At 39.3% G+C, this 13,703-nt stretch overlaps 1 protein-coding gene across 4 annotated transcripts in view; it reads left to right on the forward strand.

Annotated features, from left to right (window-relative positions):
• Positions 1 to 13,703, forward strand: part of MACROD2 (mono-ADP ribosylhydrolase 2) — an 850,020-nt gene that overhangs the window by 564,946 nt on the left and 271,371 nt on the right. For all 4 annotated transcript variants that reach the window (XM_063152547.1, XM_063152548.1, XM_063152546.1 and 1 more), the window contains one exon: positions 8,648 to 8,678. In XM_063152547.1, the coding sequence (XP_063008617.1) occupies positions 8,648 to 8,678 (31 nt within the window). The remainder of the gene's footprint in view (positions 1 to 8,647; positions 8,679 to 13,703) is intronic.

Genomic DNA, 13,703 nt, shown 5'->3' on the forward strand with positions numbered 1-13,703 from the left:
AAAAAATGATGGTGTGGGGGTAACAGCAGACAATAAATAGGGAGGGTAAAAACAGTGTACTGGGGGGACTCTCAATGGCCATAGAAATGCCTGTAGGGATTGTGCCTGGGAATAGGAGAATGTAAGCTAAAAATATGAATAACCTCCTTGGTCTTTAAAAGGAGTCTCAAGTTGTCTTTACTGTGATTTATGTCACCAGACCTCCTCCACAGAATTGCAGTCACATAATCCACAACTGCTGTTATTTATTCTGGATAAAGACGGCAGTTTTGACTGTGATCTCCCTTGACATTTTCCAAGGTCTGTGCCTGTCTCATACCTTTCATCATCGTGTACTTCTTCAAGGCATCTCTCTTACCTCTCTCAAAAAGAAACATGCATTGCAGTGGCTCACCCTGGACCAGAGTGACACAGATGTTACAGGTTAGGGAAGATCAATTGCACAGCCCTGCTCCTCTTCACCTGGGAGGATCTTTGATGTGTTGACAAGGTTGGAATCCAAATATGGCATGAACCCACTGTATTGCCATGGTTGGGGTGGCAGGAATGATGTAAAATAGCATCTCACTCAACAAGGTATTCTCCCTTTTTCATTTTACAGTCTGTGTCAATGGCAGTTGAAACTATTAGACCTGCATTAAAATTACAAATTACTTTATATAAATGGAAGCTATAAATATCGCAAATAGTAAAAAACTAAAATTGCACTGGGGTTCAGAAGCTGGTATGTCTAAAACCTTCAAAATTAAGGACATTTAGTGGAAAGCCTCAATATCCATCTCCCCTTAATTTACCTCATTATTCTTGTTTGTCAGAGTATGATCTCACTGCTGTGTTAATATCATTTAATAACTTTTTCTTGCAAGGTTGGCTCAGATCTGAATCAAACCACAGTAGAGTTGCAGTGGTATTTCCTTGAGTGTGTTGGTTTAAATGAAGCAGTAAGAACAGGCTAACCTAGTCTTAAGGATGAAGTAATTGTCACTGTTGTCAGTAAATACTTTTGTTGCTGAGTATCTCCTTTCTAAAGCTTTTATATCAATATATAGTCTTGTGGTTTCTTGTTCCTTTTTCTTTTCATTCGAAAATATTATAAATGTAAAGCTACTATTGATCTGTAGATGTGGCACAAATTGATTGGAATGAAGGACCAAGACACTAAAATTGAGCTCACTAAGAAATTGCTAGCAGGTAATTATGTGGATGCTGGTAATGCTGATGCTGCATTAGGTGTGTCCTCTCCTACCAAATCTTGTGGGCTTGGGCCAGGCTTGCAGTGCCTGTGTCTCTGAGCACCATGTATGGCTCAGCACTGGCATTTCCTGGGATGGAAATCTCCCTGGGCTTACCTGGAGCCTGCCCTGAGTCTAGCACATCTGATTCTCACACCAATGCACAAAACTGAGGGTTCTGTGTAATTCTTAATTGACTCTTTGGAGAAACAGAGGGGATTTGCTGAACTTGGAAGTCCCTGCTTGTCTCATGAAGGTGGAGAAATCTGGCTCAACATTTTTCATTAAAAGTAATTTTAAAGTGAATCAATGGAATAATATTCCTGTGGTGAGGACTCAGGAGAGAGAGAGAGTGAGTGTTCCTGAATCTTTCTGGTGAGTACATATGATTTCCTCTTCTGAGGGAAGGATCTGTTTCACCTAAATTTAGCTTGTGAATCTAGCTTTGCTCTGTAGTGAACAGCTCCCCATGAGAGCCATTCATTTGACCTAAACCAGGTCAAATTACCCTCTTTATTAACTGTAGAGAAAACCTCAGGCCAGAAGTCCAGCCTGGAATTGGAAAGCAGAGATGAAACTGGATCCCAGCTTTCCTCTTAGTAATACACACATAAGATGAGGTCTGTGGATGCTGCAGGATCTTGTGAGTAGAAATATGTCAGTGGGGAAGGCATGCTCAAAGCCTTCTGTGCAGGTGCCTTGGCAGGCTGAAGGAATGGAATCCCTTCATACAACAGGTGTTTTTCAGTTAATATGATTAAACAGCATTATTAGTCTATGGAAATAGTCCATAACCTTCATTAAAAAAAAAAAAAAAGGGGTAAGGGCTGTATCTGCATTGTTCTTGTGAAGGAATTTACATTTTCAAGCTCTTCTTCTCAAAGTGACACTGAGAGTTCAGGGACTATAGAGGCAAATGTAGAAACTGCTCTGTAGCACCATGAGGCTAGTTGAATGTTCCTTTCTGTTCTTGAAAAAGGAAGAATGATTTTTAATTTCTTGCTCTTCAGCATGAAGGAAACTCATAACTGTTCTCTGCTGGGGCTGAAAGCACATCACAGATGTGGTTCAAAATCAGTTTGTCATTCATTTCAAGCCTGCTTTGGCACAGGATGGTATAGAAAGAAAAAAAATAAATAAATCTGTTCTAAATTTGCATTTGATATTTTATTCTTTCCTTATCATCTGCATTTTTGCTGCTTTAATTGGTATTTCAACTGCAATGGCTTCTAAACATCCTAGGCAAATGCTGTCTCATAAGCCCAATTATTTCTTTCTAATTCTTTTTTTTACTGTGCAAAAGGTGGACTAAAATCTGGCTGAGTTGCTGTGATTTCCAGGGTGGTGGTCTGTGGCACAAGGTCCAGCTGGAGCCAGTCGCCAGTCCTGTACCCCAGGGGCTGACTGTGGGACCAGTGCAATTAAAGATCTTCATTAGTGACTCAGATGATGGGGAACAAAGCACCCAGGGGAGTGTTCAGAGAGCAGAGAGTTGGGAGGGCCGGTGTTTAAACACAGGAATTGACTGACTGACTCTCTGGTTGGTCAAACAGCACAAGAGGCTGCCCACAGACATTGTAGTGTCTCCATCTGTGGAGATATTCCAGCCTTTACTGGTCCTGGGTGACCCTGCTTTGAGCAGTCTGGCTTCATGTCTCAGTGTTTCTAAATATGATGATTTTTAAAATATGTACCAAACTGTTAATTTGTAGTTCCCCCATAAGTTTTTCACTTTAACTACAAATATTCAAATAGTTTAGGGAGAAGAAACCTCACCCCACAACTGAGTTTGTATGTGGAGAAATCAGGTTCTTTGACTCAATTGCAGTCCAGACCTTTATCCCAGCAGTTAATTGAGCTATTGCTTTTTATTACTGAAAGATTCTAAATTTGAAAAATGTTTAAAACTAATTTAGTGAGATTTCCTCAAGTAGTGAACCATCTTAATTTAATTCCACATCACAATGCTTTACTGTCTCGTGTAGGTCATTGTAGCATCTGGTTGCAATGTCTTCAAAAAAGAAGATATCTATCTTAAATTCATGTCAAGTTAGAATATACAGATGCTAAAAAGAATTTTTAATTTTTAGTAGTCATTCCTCAATATTTTTTCACCACACATTGTTGAACAAATGTCATTTGGTTGAAGGTTTTTATTACTTCAGTTAAAAAAAAAAAAAGAATTGACATTCAATATGTGAACTGAGATGCATAACTTAACAATAAGAATATTGTCACACAGCAAACAGGTCATCAGAGGATGATCGTCCCCTGCAGCACCTGATCTGTTTAGTTTGGTAAACTGGAAATTTTAAAGGTACTATTTCTAGCCATTTTAACCTCTTAAGTGGCCTCTCTCAGTAGCTGCTGTCTGTGTAAACAAACAAACTCGAAGAAGTCCTCAACCGTTGTGGTAAACACTTACCTAAAGCAGTGGGACCAGCATGGAGGGGAGACCTGTGGAGGTCCTCTGGAACCCTGACAGATGTTTGTTTTCTGGGCTGTGTTGAATTTCCTTATGCACTTGCTGCAAGTTGTTCTAACTGCATAGTGGTGCCTTCAATCAGCTGTCAGTAGCTTTGTGACAGGTTCACCACACACTGGTTTGCCACACAGCTGCTGGATTTTTGACTTAAATTTGATTATTGCTGCATATCATTTTCTAAACTTGTTGTTCTTTGGGAGAGTCTTGAACCACAACACAGGATATTTCACGTTGGGTCTGAATCCAAGCTTCAGCTGTAGTTGCTTGACCAGCACTTCGTTAGCTGTCAGCAGCCTTTGAGAACCTGGTTTGTAAACTTTTAGGCTTTGAAATAGTTGAATGTTTATGTTTCCACCCAAAAAAATTCCCTCCAACATTTTTGGCGCTTGGGTGCCCAATGTTTGACTCTGGTGAAGGGAACCTTCCAGCATGTGAATGAGGGAGCTTGTAAAAATGCCTAAAGGCTGGCATGTGACATGCTATGTTCAAGACATTGGTTATTTTTGAGGTGATAATTGCTTTTTTTATTCTTTGAAGACGTAACAAACATGCTAAGTATTGTCTGTAATGAAAACTGAGCTTAAATATTGTCATATTCAATTATTCCTTTTTTTTTCTCTTCAATTTTTATGTTGGCATTCTCTATTTATGAATAGAGAATTTTCTTTGAATGATAGTTGCTTTCAAAATCTGTTGTTTGCTAAATTATGGTTCAGAATTATGACCAAAAGAGAAATAATTTCAGGAGAGAGGCTGGAAAATAGCATAAGATTTTAATTTATTTTTCTTCCAGAGAGCAGTAGAAGGATTTTTAAAAGGCAAAAGGATAGTATTATAGTTAGTAGTTTATTAAATGATTTGGTTTATTAGTTTGATCTAGTAAGAGTAGCAAAATTTGACTTGAGTGTTTGATGTTGCTGATCTTAAGTATGTGTATAGGCACCTTGTGAATAGTTTGTGCAGCAAAAGATGTACAATAGTCCCTGAAGTTTATAGTTTTATCGTGTTTTTCGAAGTTCAGTGTTTTCATAGAGCATGTTTTTTTTTGGGAAGCATCTAAAGTGCACAAGCTTTTTAGGAGCTTAGGCTGATGAACAAGAATATCAGTAATGCAAGGTGCATGAAGGAATGGCTCTCAAACAGGAGAATTAATCCTCTTCATAAGATGATGCAGTGAAATCAGAGAAGGGTTTGCGTTTGTTATTTTTGTTTGCTGTGTTACGTGCTGGAAGAAGAGTGCTTACCTTGCATGTGGCTTGGTTGTGGCAGAAATGACACTGGGAGACCAGTTCAGAATGCTGAGCACTTAATTTGAAGAAAGTCCTTGCTCTGTGTAAGCAATTAGGAACTGTGGCTTCAGTAGGAGGCATCTGGTCATGTAGACTTAGTAATTGTATTCATCTCATGTATAACCATTAATACACTGCAGCTCAGTGTGAACTAGAACCCCTTGATGTAGAATAAGCCCTTAAGCATTTAAATACCCAGGTGCTTCTTACTGAAATGTCTCAGAGTCCAACTTGGCCTCCTCATGGTGACTGTTGTAAATGTTCCTCATAAAGCTGCATTACATTTCATCCTAATTAGCACTGCTGCTGCAGCCTTGGTAAAGACACATTGGATTAAAAAGAACCAGAGGCTGAGAGCCCACATTTCTCTCCTACAGGAATTAAATCAATTTCAGCCTTACAGTATTCACAGACCTGATTTAATTTGGCCTCTTTGTCTAGATGATTGCAAAAGCACAGTAGCAGTAGGAAGCTCCTGCCTTTGTTACTTGTGTTTAACTTCAAAGTTGCGTCTGCTTTGAGTGCTATCAGGGTAGCATTTCTTATTAGTCCCCAAATAAAGCAAATATGCTATTTTGGTAGCAAATAAATTAAAAGTTCATAAATAATTAGTGGTTACCATTAACAAATTAAGATGATAAATGTTTTTATTGTGGAAATACAAATGAATGTTACATACTGTGAAATGGATTTTTTTAATTGAAATCAGATACATAATTAAGTTGTTATTAATTAGGCACAGAAAAGGTTAGAAACCCTAACATCTTTTGTCCATAAGCCAAATATTGTAGTATGTTGATATCCATGCTGTGAATTCCCCATTACTGCTCTGCCAGTAATTTCAACCTGGCATCTAGACTAAATTGTCTCCCTAGGAGCCAAGAGGAAACAGGGCTGATATGTGATCTCGGGCATGGGTTTTTCTTGAATGAATAAAAGCACTGTCACATTTTATGAAATTACATCTGCTGGTTATGTGCTGTGATCATCTCTGAATGAGGGAGAGGGCAGAGCTCATCTGAGTTATGGCACAGACCCATATTTCAAAGGAACTTGATGGGATTTGATACAGTCTTGTAACTCCATTCCAGATCTGTTTCATTCAGCTGCATGACAGAAACTGAAAGCAAGGTAATGATTGTGCCTACACAAGAATTTTTAAAGTGTTCAGAAACACACAGAACCCACAAATTGCCAGCCAGAGCTTGCTGAGTAGCCTCAGAACACGTTACTCTGTGAGTGGAGATGAGCAAGCTTGACAAGTGGCTACCATGCAGAGCTGGAAATGCTGTTCTCATCTCCTCTCTCTGAGCAGAAATGAGAAGGAAGCTTGTAGGGGGATACAGTTTGGGTAAATGAAGGTGGTATAGAATGCAATCTTATCCCCTAAAGAGTTGCAGCTGAACCAATTACTAAAGATTAAGAGCAGGCCTGATGTTAACAGGCCACACCTGTAGCCAGTAAGAAGAGTGTTATAAAAGAGTGTATTGGGTGATTGAGGGATCTGGAGTTAGTTGGCTGCTGTGAGGACAAGGAAGAGTCAGTGCCTAGAGGAGCTGCCTACAAGAAACATCAAGGAGGTACAAAACTCTGACAATATGGAACCCTTGCAATGTAATGACAACAGAAACTTGTTCCCCTGGAGCCCTCAGGTGCTTGGCTCTAGCACCCCAATATCCAGCTGTGGTGCCAGATGTTGGCACTGTGTGCTGAGCCTGCCCCACAGTGCAGCAGCCAGTCTTGTAGACCCCTTCAAGGTCCCTCTCAAGGCTTTAAGGAAGTTCATGTAAGGGCTCTGTGAACTTAGAGGTGTTTTAGAACTTTAAAGATCTGTGCTCTTGCTCAGAGCCCTGTCAGCCCTTTCCTGTGCAGAAGGGAGGAACCTGCAGTGACTGGGGGGAGCTGCTGCTCCTTGCTGCCAGGGGGATGCAGAGCCACCCCACCCAAGGTCCCCCAGGTGGGTGGGTGGCTCTGTCACACATGTGGGATCTGAAGTTAGCAGTGGAGATGTGTCCCAGAGACACCATGTGGGGTGTTGCCCAAGGAGCCATGGGATTGATGGAGTTCTGGAGGTGCTGCAGGACTCTCCCCTTACCTGGTTGTGAGGCCAGTAACAGAAGGAACCATGAATACTCTGTTACTCCTTTTCTGAGGCAAATGAGTGTCTGAGTCCCATGCTGTTACTCAAATTCTGCAAAGAATAGAAAACAAAACACTTATTTGGAGCAATTACCTCTTAACATGTGGAAACTGCAACAGTGGTGAATTTTGAGATCTTTTTCTAAACTGAACAAAATCATCCTTTATGTTTCTCTCTGATTGTTGAAGTATCTGTTGCCTCTTCAGCCTGAGCTCTGTAGCCATGTGGTGGTTGTTTTTTCTTTTTTCTACTCTATTCTTCATTTCTTTAAAGAGCTGATTCTTGTGATTTATTGGGTACAAACTACAAAGCTAAGTACTTTTCAGGATGTAAGTTGTAGTGGCTATGAGAAGGAATGAGACTATAATTCTCTTCCACTCTATTTTAGTTAAGTATTTTCAGAGGGGAGGGGAGGATGTATTCTTTCCATTAGACCTCTCCTTTCTTAATCACCATTCCCTAATTAATTCCCTGGTTAAATATAAAGCAAGCATTAGCTTTGAATAGTGTTTTCCTGTGTGATTAAGTAAAGAAGAATTTCTTTCTTTTGTATGATGACTCATTGCTGGGGGATCTGGAGGGAGCCTCGGGGTGGATATTTGAGACTTTGGTCCCAGGTGCTCTCATACCTTTGAGCTGTGCCTGCTGTCAGTCCACAGGTGGGAGGCAAAGGCGATATCACGTATCAGCTGAACACCAAGAAAATTGCCTCTCTCCTGAAACGTCAGCTTTGTTTTTTCCTGGTGGAAATCTGACTCTGGCTCATAGAAATGCAAATCTCAAGACAACACATAGAGCTAGCAGGAATGCAAATTATTGGTCTTCCTGGCAATATTTCTAGTGTCTGCAATATTTCTAGTTGCATGATATGTATTCTTTGGTGTCCAAGCTGCCCCAAAAATGTGCTCTTTTCTTTTCACCAGCATCTTCCAGTTCCTCCCCCTGTGCCAGTTTGCAAACCTTTGGCTTGTAGCAGTACAGCTGTGTTGGGTCACACCATAAACCACATCCAAAAGAACTGAGGTCAAGAACTGAATCAAAAAATGAGATTATAGTGAATGAGGACATGGCAAAGAGGCATAACATAGTCTAAGCTGGCCAAGCTTATTTTACTGATGAAGAAATATTTTCTAACTCTAACCAGATGATATGACTTTGTTTTTTGCTACTGTAGTAGCTTATGGTGTTCATTTTTAGCTCATAGCATCAAATTTTAGCTCAAAAGGCAATTTTAAGAATGAGTCTGTGTTCAAATGTTGCTTGTAGCTCAAGATGTGAAAAAGAATGCAGTTTTATTAATGTGGCAGCGAGGAAAACCTATGGAATATGTTTCATATAATGACATGAAAATGCCTGTGATTTGACTGCTGTATCCATGAATGCTGAAACATATAATCTCTGGGTGTTAAAAAACAGGCATTTAAAAACACTCTTGATTTTGATAAAAAGTATGGTAAACAGAAATCCCACTGATCTTTTTTTCCTTTCATATGTTTTACAGGCCTTTCCCTGTATTTCAACTGGAATTTATGGTAAGACACCTTTCATGTCACTTATTCTTACTCATTTTTCCCTATTACTGTGGTATTTCAAACAGTGATATTTCCTATCAGATGTCTCATTAGTCATTTTATCTCTCCAATATATTTATACTGTGTTAAATAACAGAGACCCAAAGGCTTTGGCTGTGACTGGATGCTGGTGTCCTGGGAAGTGGGATTCTGTTGTGCACAGCCCTTAGAGCCTGTGGGCCAAAACCTGAAATTGTGATTTCCCTTCTGCACTAACTCTTAAACACGCTGCTGTTATTTCAGCAAGGGAAAAATAGGGGTCTGGCAAAATTTTCCATCCAGTGGGAAAGAAAGAAAGATGCCATGATGTCCAAGAGTGGCCAAAAAAAAAATAAAAAAGCCAAGCCAGCTTGCTGGAGTTGCAGGAAATTGTCTTAGTTCCCTTGAGTTTTGCTTCCACCGTTTTGGTTTATTAATTTACATGCAAATTTACATGGCCTGAAGGAACTGGAAGGAAATGGTTATTGTAAGTCTCTTGCTTTGTTGTAATCATAAGGTAATCCATCACTAGCAGTTAACTGGCTTTTGGTTGGCGTTGTGAAAGAAGTGAGCATGATATTTGAAAGAGGAAAAAACAAGTAGTTCAATATTCAGAGAAAAAAGTTGAGGAATTGAGAAAACATGCAGACTACAAAGGGGATTTTCTTTTCCTTAAACAATAACCTATATGGATTTTTTTTCCATTTATATCCAATAAATGATTATATGTTTGATTATTTGTACAATTTAATGTTTTTAAAATAAGGATGTTTTAAAGAAACATGAGGATGCTTCATGTATTGAACTGTTGAAGGCCAGGTGGGATGGAACTTTAGGCAACTTGGTCTAGGGGAACATTTCCCAAGGGGGATTGGAACCAGATGATCTGTAAGGTCCCTTCCAACCCAAACTATCAATGATTTTATGCTAAACAGCAATAATTTTTTTAAAAAGCCATTATCATGTAACAATGTAGCATGACATAAGTCATAAGATATAGTAATTGTTAGATGAGGTAATTTGAGCATTGACTAATTAGATAATTCAGATTCAGGAGGGGAGAAATGAAGGCAGAAATATTTAGGCTTGTTCCTTCTATTTTAAGGACCTTTTATTAATTTTTTTTTTATGATTGTAGATCTGGAATAGGCTTCAGAAGGTAAAATCTAGTTCAGTTTGGGTGCTGTATTCCCTTCTACTTGAACTGCATTTCCGTTGTTGCAGAAGAACATGCAGATGCCATTTCCATGAGCACTAGAACTGGCTGAATAAAAATCTGGTTTCAGATAAAGCTTTCCCTCAGTTCTCAGTTTTGATCCCCCTTTTGAACTTGGAGGCAAGCTTTGCATTTTAGTCCTTGATTCATTGGCTTAAATCTTGATCTTTTACATAGATACATTTTTGTTTAATATACTTATTTTTGTTTACATTTTTTTGTTTGGTACATTTATTTTAGAATATCAAGCAAGATATGATGAAACTATATGGAAATTACCAGTAATTGGGAGGTACAAAGAATAGTAGTTCACTTTATTTTAGAATTGGCCTAGTTAATAGAAAAGTCTCAGCAGGTGAGAAATATGGTTCCCTGAAGCCAGCAGAGAAAGTTGGAAAGGATCTCTGATAGGAATAGTGAGTTTATGGGAAGTTTTCAATGCTTTTCTCAAAGGTAGCTGTTGCATTACTGAAACATTATACACTGCAGCAGATGCTTTTTCTGTAATTGTTTGCTGTTTTCACTGCTGGAAATAAATTTAAATGCATTTGTGATAAAATGCCTGGCTTTTCTGAGGCTGCTTTTTGGAGTTTTTTTTGGAGGGGGGAATACAGCCTCTATTTGATTTTACTGTTTACATTTTAAGAAATGTCTTTTATTTCTCAATTAAAAAAGTACTTCCCTTCTTTCCAGACTTTCAGATGCACTGCCTGAGAGTAATAATGAAAAAGGCAGCCCTGCATCTAGCTTCAGGTGTCAGTATTTTCAAGAATGTTTGATAGCAGTTGCATTGCTAAAATTACACTGTGGGCGGTGACGTGTTTGCAATGTAAAGTACACACAAGCCCCACAAAACTGTGCTTTAATCTTTCTGGTTTTGTTGGGGTTTTCCCCTTTATCCATGCGTATTCCTTTAGATAAAGGCAATGTCTAGGTGGAAAAGTGGGTCTGCCTCATTCCTGGTGGCCAAAATGATTATCTGTGCTGTGCACCCAACACTGGACTGTCCCAATGAAGCAGTATAGAAGGAACTTGCTGTTTCCTCATCTTGGATCCATACAAACAAATTCTTTCCCTTCAGAAACCCCTGGCTGAGGATGCAGTTTCTCCTACAAATTGAAATGCAGCAATTTGCTGGAGGTTGGCTGAGTATATCCAGTTTGAGGACGTGGGCTGAGTTCTGCTCCAGACGCCTGTAGATGTGTAGGTTGCTCACCTGCACTCTCATCCTTAGGACAGTGTTCACACTTCTGTGGGGAGCAGTCCATTCTTGTTTTCATCATTGCAGAGCACTCCTTTACTCCTATGAAAAGGAAGCTGGGAAGAAACAAGCAACGCTTTTCCTGAGGTCTTGGCAAAGGGTAGATTGCTTTCCATGGGAAGAGTATTGGACAGAGGAAAAGTCTGCCCTCCTCCCCAGACTCTTTCCTAATGCTCCATCTCCACCCATCACGCTGTGGATGTTTCAGCTTGAACAAGTCACAGCCTTGGGAAGGCAATTTGGCTGCTGCACAGTGCCAGCAGGCAAAACTTGGTTTTTCATGTGCTCCTGTTTAAGGAGTGCTGGCAACAAATCCACTCACAATGGATCTTTGCCTTAGAAGTTTGATTCAAATGAGGGATTCCATCTTTGAAAAAAGACATAGGCAGCAACCAATGCCAAATTTTTGTAAGAACTAAAAAACAAGTGAGAGTCTGCCCACAGGCACTCTGAGAAAAAAAATTCCCTATGAGATCCTAAATCCGTAATATATTTTCCTAAGAGATCCCTGTCACCTTTAATAAGCTTAAGAACTGCTAATTAGTCTAAGAAAGCAAAGGTTGTGAAGGTTTATATCCCCATGGATCCCTGGGTTACTCTCTTCCATTTCAATAAATGCTTTCATTTATACTGAGAGCGTGAAGTTTCCCAAATAAAACTGTTTTGGGAGGAGGGCTGAGGATTTACATCCCTCCCATGGCATTAGGGAGGTACTGGAGTATCAAGCTCCAGACATCCTTAGGAGCTGTTTAGTAACACACAAACATAAGCTAGATCAGTTTGATTTTTAGGAATTTTTTTACATTTTTGTCTCTTTTTCCTTTTAAAAGCAATTTTACTATCTGTTTGGGGGAAAAATTATAAAAAATTATGAAGGAATCTATAGACAAATCTATAGTTCAGAGGGTACAAAGTGCTATTTTAGGCTGTAGTAGGTCATATTTTTATGTCATACCAGTGGATCACCATTTACATGTCCAGTTTCCCCTTAATTACTATCTTGTTATGTCTGAGATAACTCCAGAATAGGGGATTGAGGGGGAAATGCCACTTTTTTCAGTAGATTTTCTGGAAGATCACCTCATTAAGAAGCTCTCCACAAATTGTGGTGTTTGCAGCCTGCAGAGTGAACAAGGATGCTGGATGTGGTGCTACAAACCTTCCAAGCCACAAAATTAAAACAAGGCTTTGCAGATGGATGTAAGGAGACAGGATTTTTCATGTTTGTCACAAATATTTTGAGGGATAATTGTGGGATAGACTACATATGGGAGGAATTGAAGATGTTGTGGTCTGTGCATACCTGTGTGTTACCTCCTTGCTGTTACTCTGCAATAATACAGGGTTGCGCTTTGTTCTGAGAGACTTATATTGGCAACATAAGCTGCTCTTTGACAACAAAAACTAATATTTAAATGTTATTTTAAACTTAAGGGAGGGAGGAAAAGAGAAGAAATAAAGTGGAAGGAGAAAGGTGAAACTCTGAATTCCAATTGGTATATATATTCCAATTGCTGTATGATGTATCTTAGCTTGATTTCATTAAAATTATGTCCCCTATCCTTTCTGAGAAGAAATATAAAAGCAACTCTTAGTTTTCTTATGAAGTTGTACTTGCATTAATTTTAAAAGCAGAGACAGAAACAGACCAAATGCCATAAAAGTGCAGAATGTCTGTGGCGATTTAGATGGTGGAAATGCACATTTTCACCACATTTTAAACATCATTATTACATTGGGGTAAATCTTGCTGCTGTAGGATCCACTGAGGCTTACTTTTAGCTTTTGGCCTGGTAATGACAAAACATTGCATGGTTTGTTTGGTTTTTTTTTTTTTTTTTTTTTTTTTTTTTTTCCCTATGTGTTGCTAAAGGGAAGTCTGAAAATAAAAAAAGTAGAGTAAATTGGCTGTGTGTATAGGAAATAGAAGCATATTATCCCTTTCTTAAGGGAGAGTGCAGGGAGGGAGCACAGCTCCTCTGGTCTGCTTTCGATTTGGGGAGGAGGTCCTTTAGTCTTGTGCCAGCTTGTGTCACCCCTGTCCTGAGCCCCAGTCTGTCCTGCTCAGAGTCCGAGGCGTGATTCATCCTGCTACAGAGGGCTGGGAGCATCTCCACCAGCCCTTCTCCCCATGAGGTGATCCCAGGGAGATTATAACAAGGGATTAACCAACAGGTGTTTGACTGAAGGATTGTAAAATCCGAGTCAGAAGACTAAACCAAATGTTTTCAAAGGCAGAATAAATTCCTGACACAGGGTTAAAGGTTGAGGCCATCTATTTCCATCTTTCTCATCTGTTTTTTTTCCCCTCATTTTTCTGTTGGCATTTCATTTCTGGAATAGATGTTTCTTTAATGAGCAATTCTAATAAGGGCTGCACTGTCATCTTTCCAAGGAAGGAGTCAGCTGTAAATTTTCCAGGGCCACCATACACCAGTATCTAATAAGTAACTATCAAGTGGTTTTGTATTTATCTTCAGTCTGGTGCTTTGAGTTTCTGTTACCATTAAAAAGGCTTAATGCTTACGTG

Source organism: Melospiza melodia, chromosome 3 (assembly GCF_035770615.1).
Source record: "Melospiza melodia melodia isolate bMelMel2 chromosome 3, bMelMel2.pri, whole genome shotgun sequence".
NCBI lineage: Eukaryota > Metazoa > Chordata > Aves > Passeriformes > Passerellidae > Melospiza > Melospiza melodia.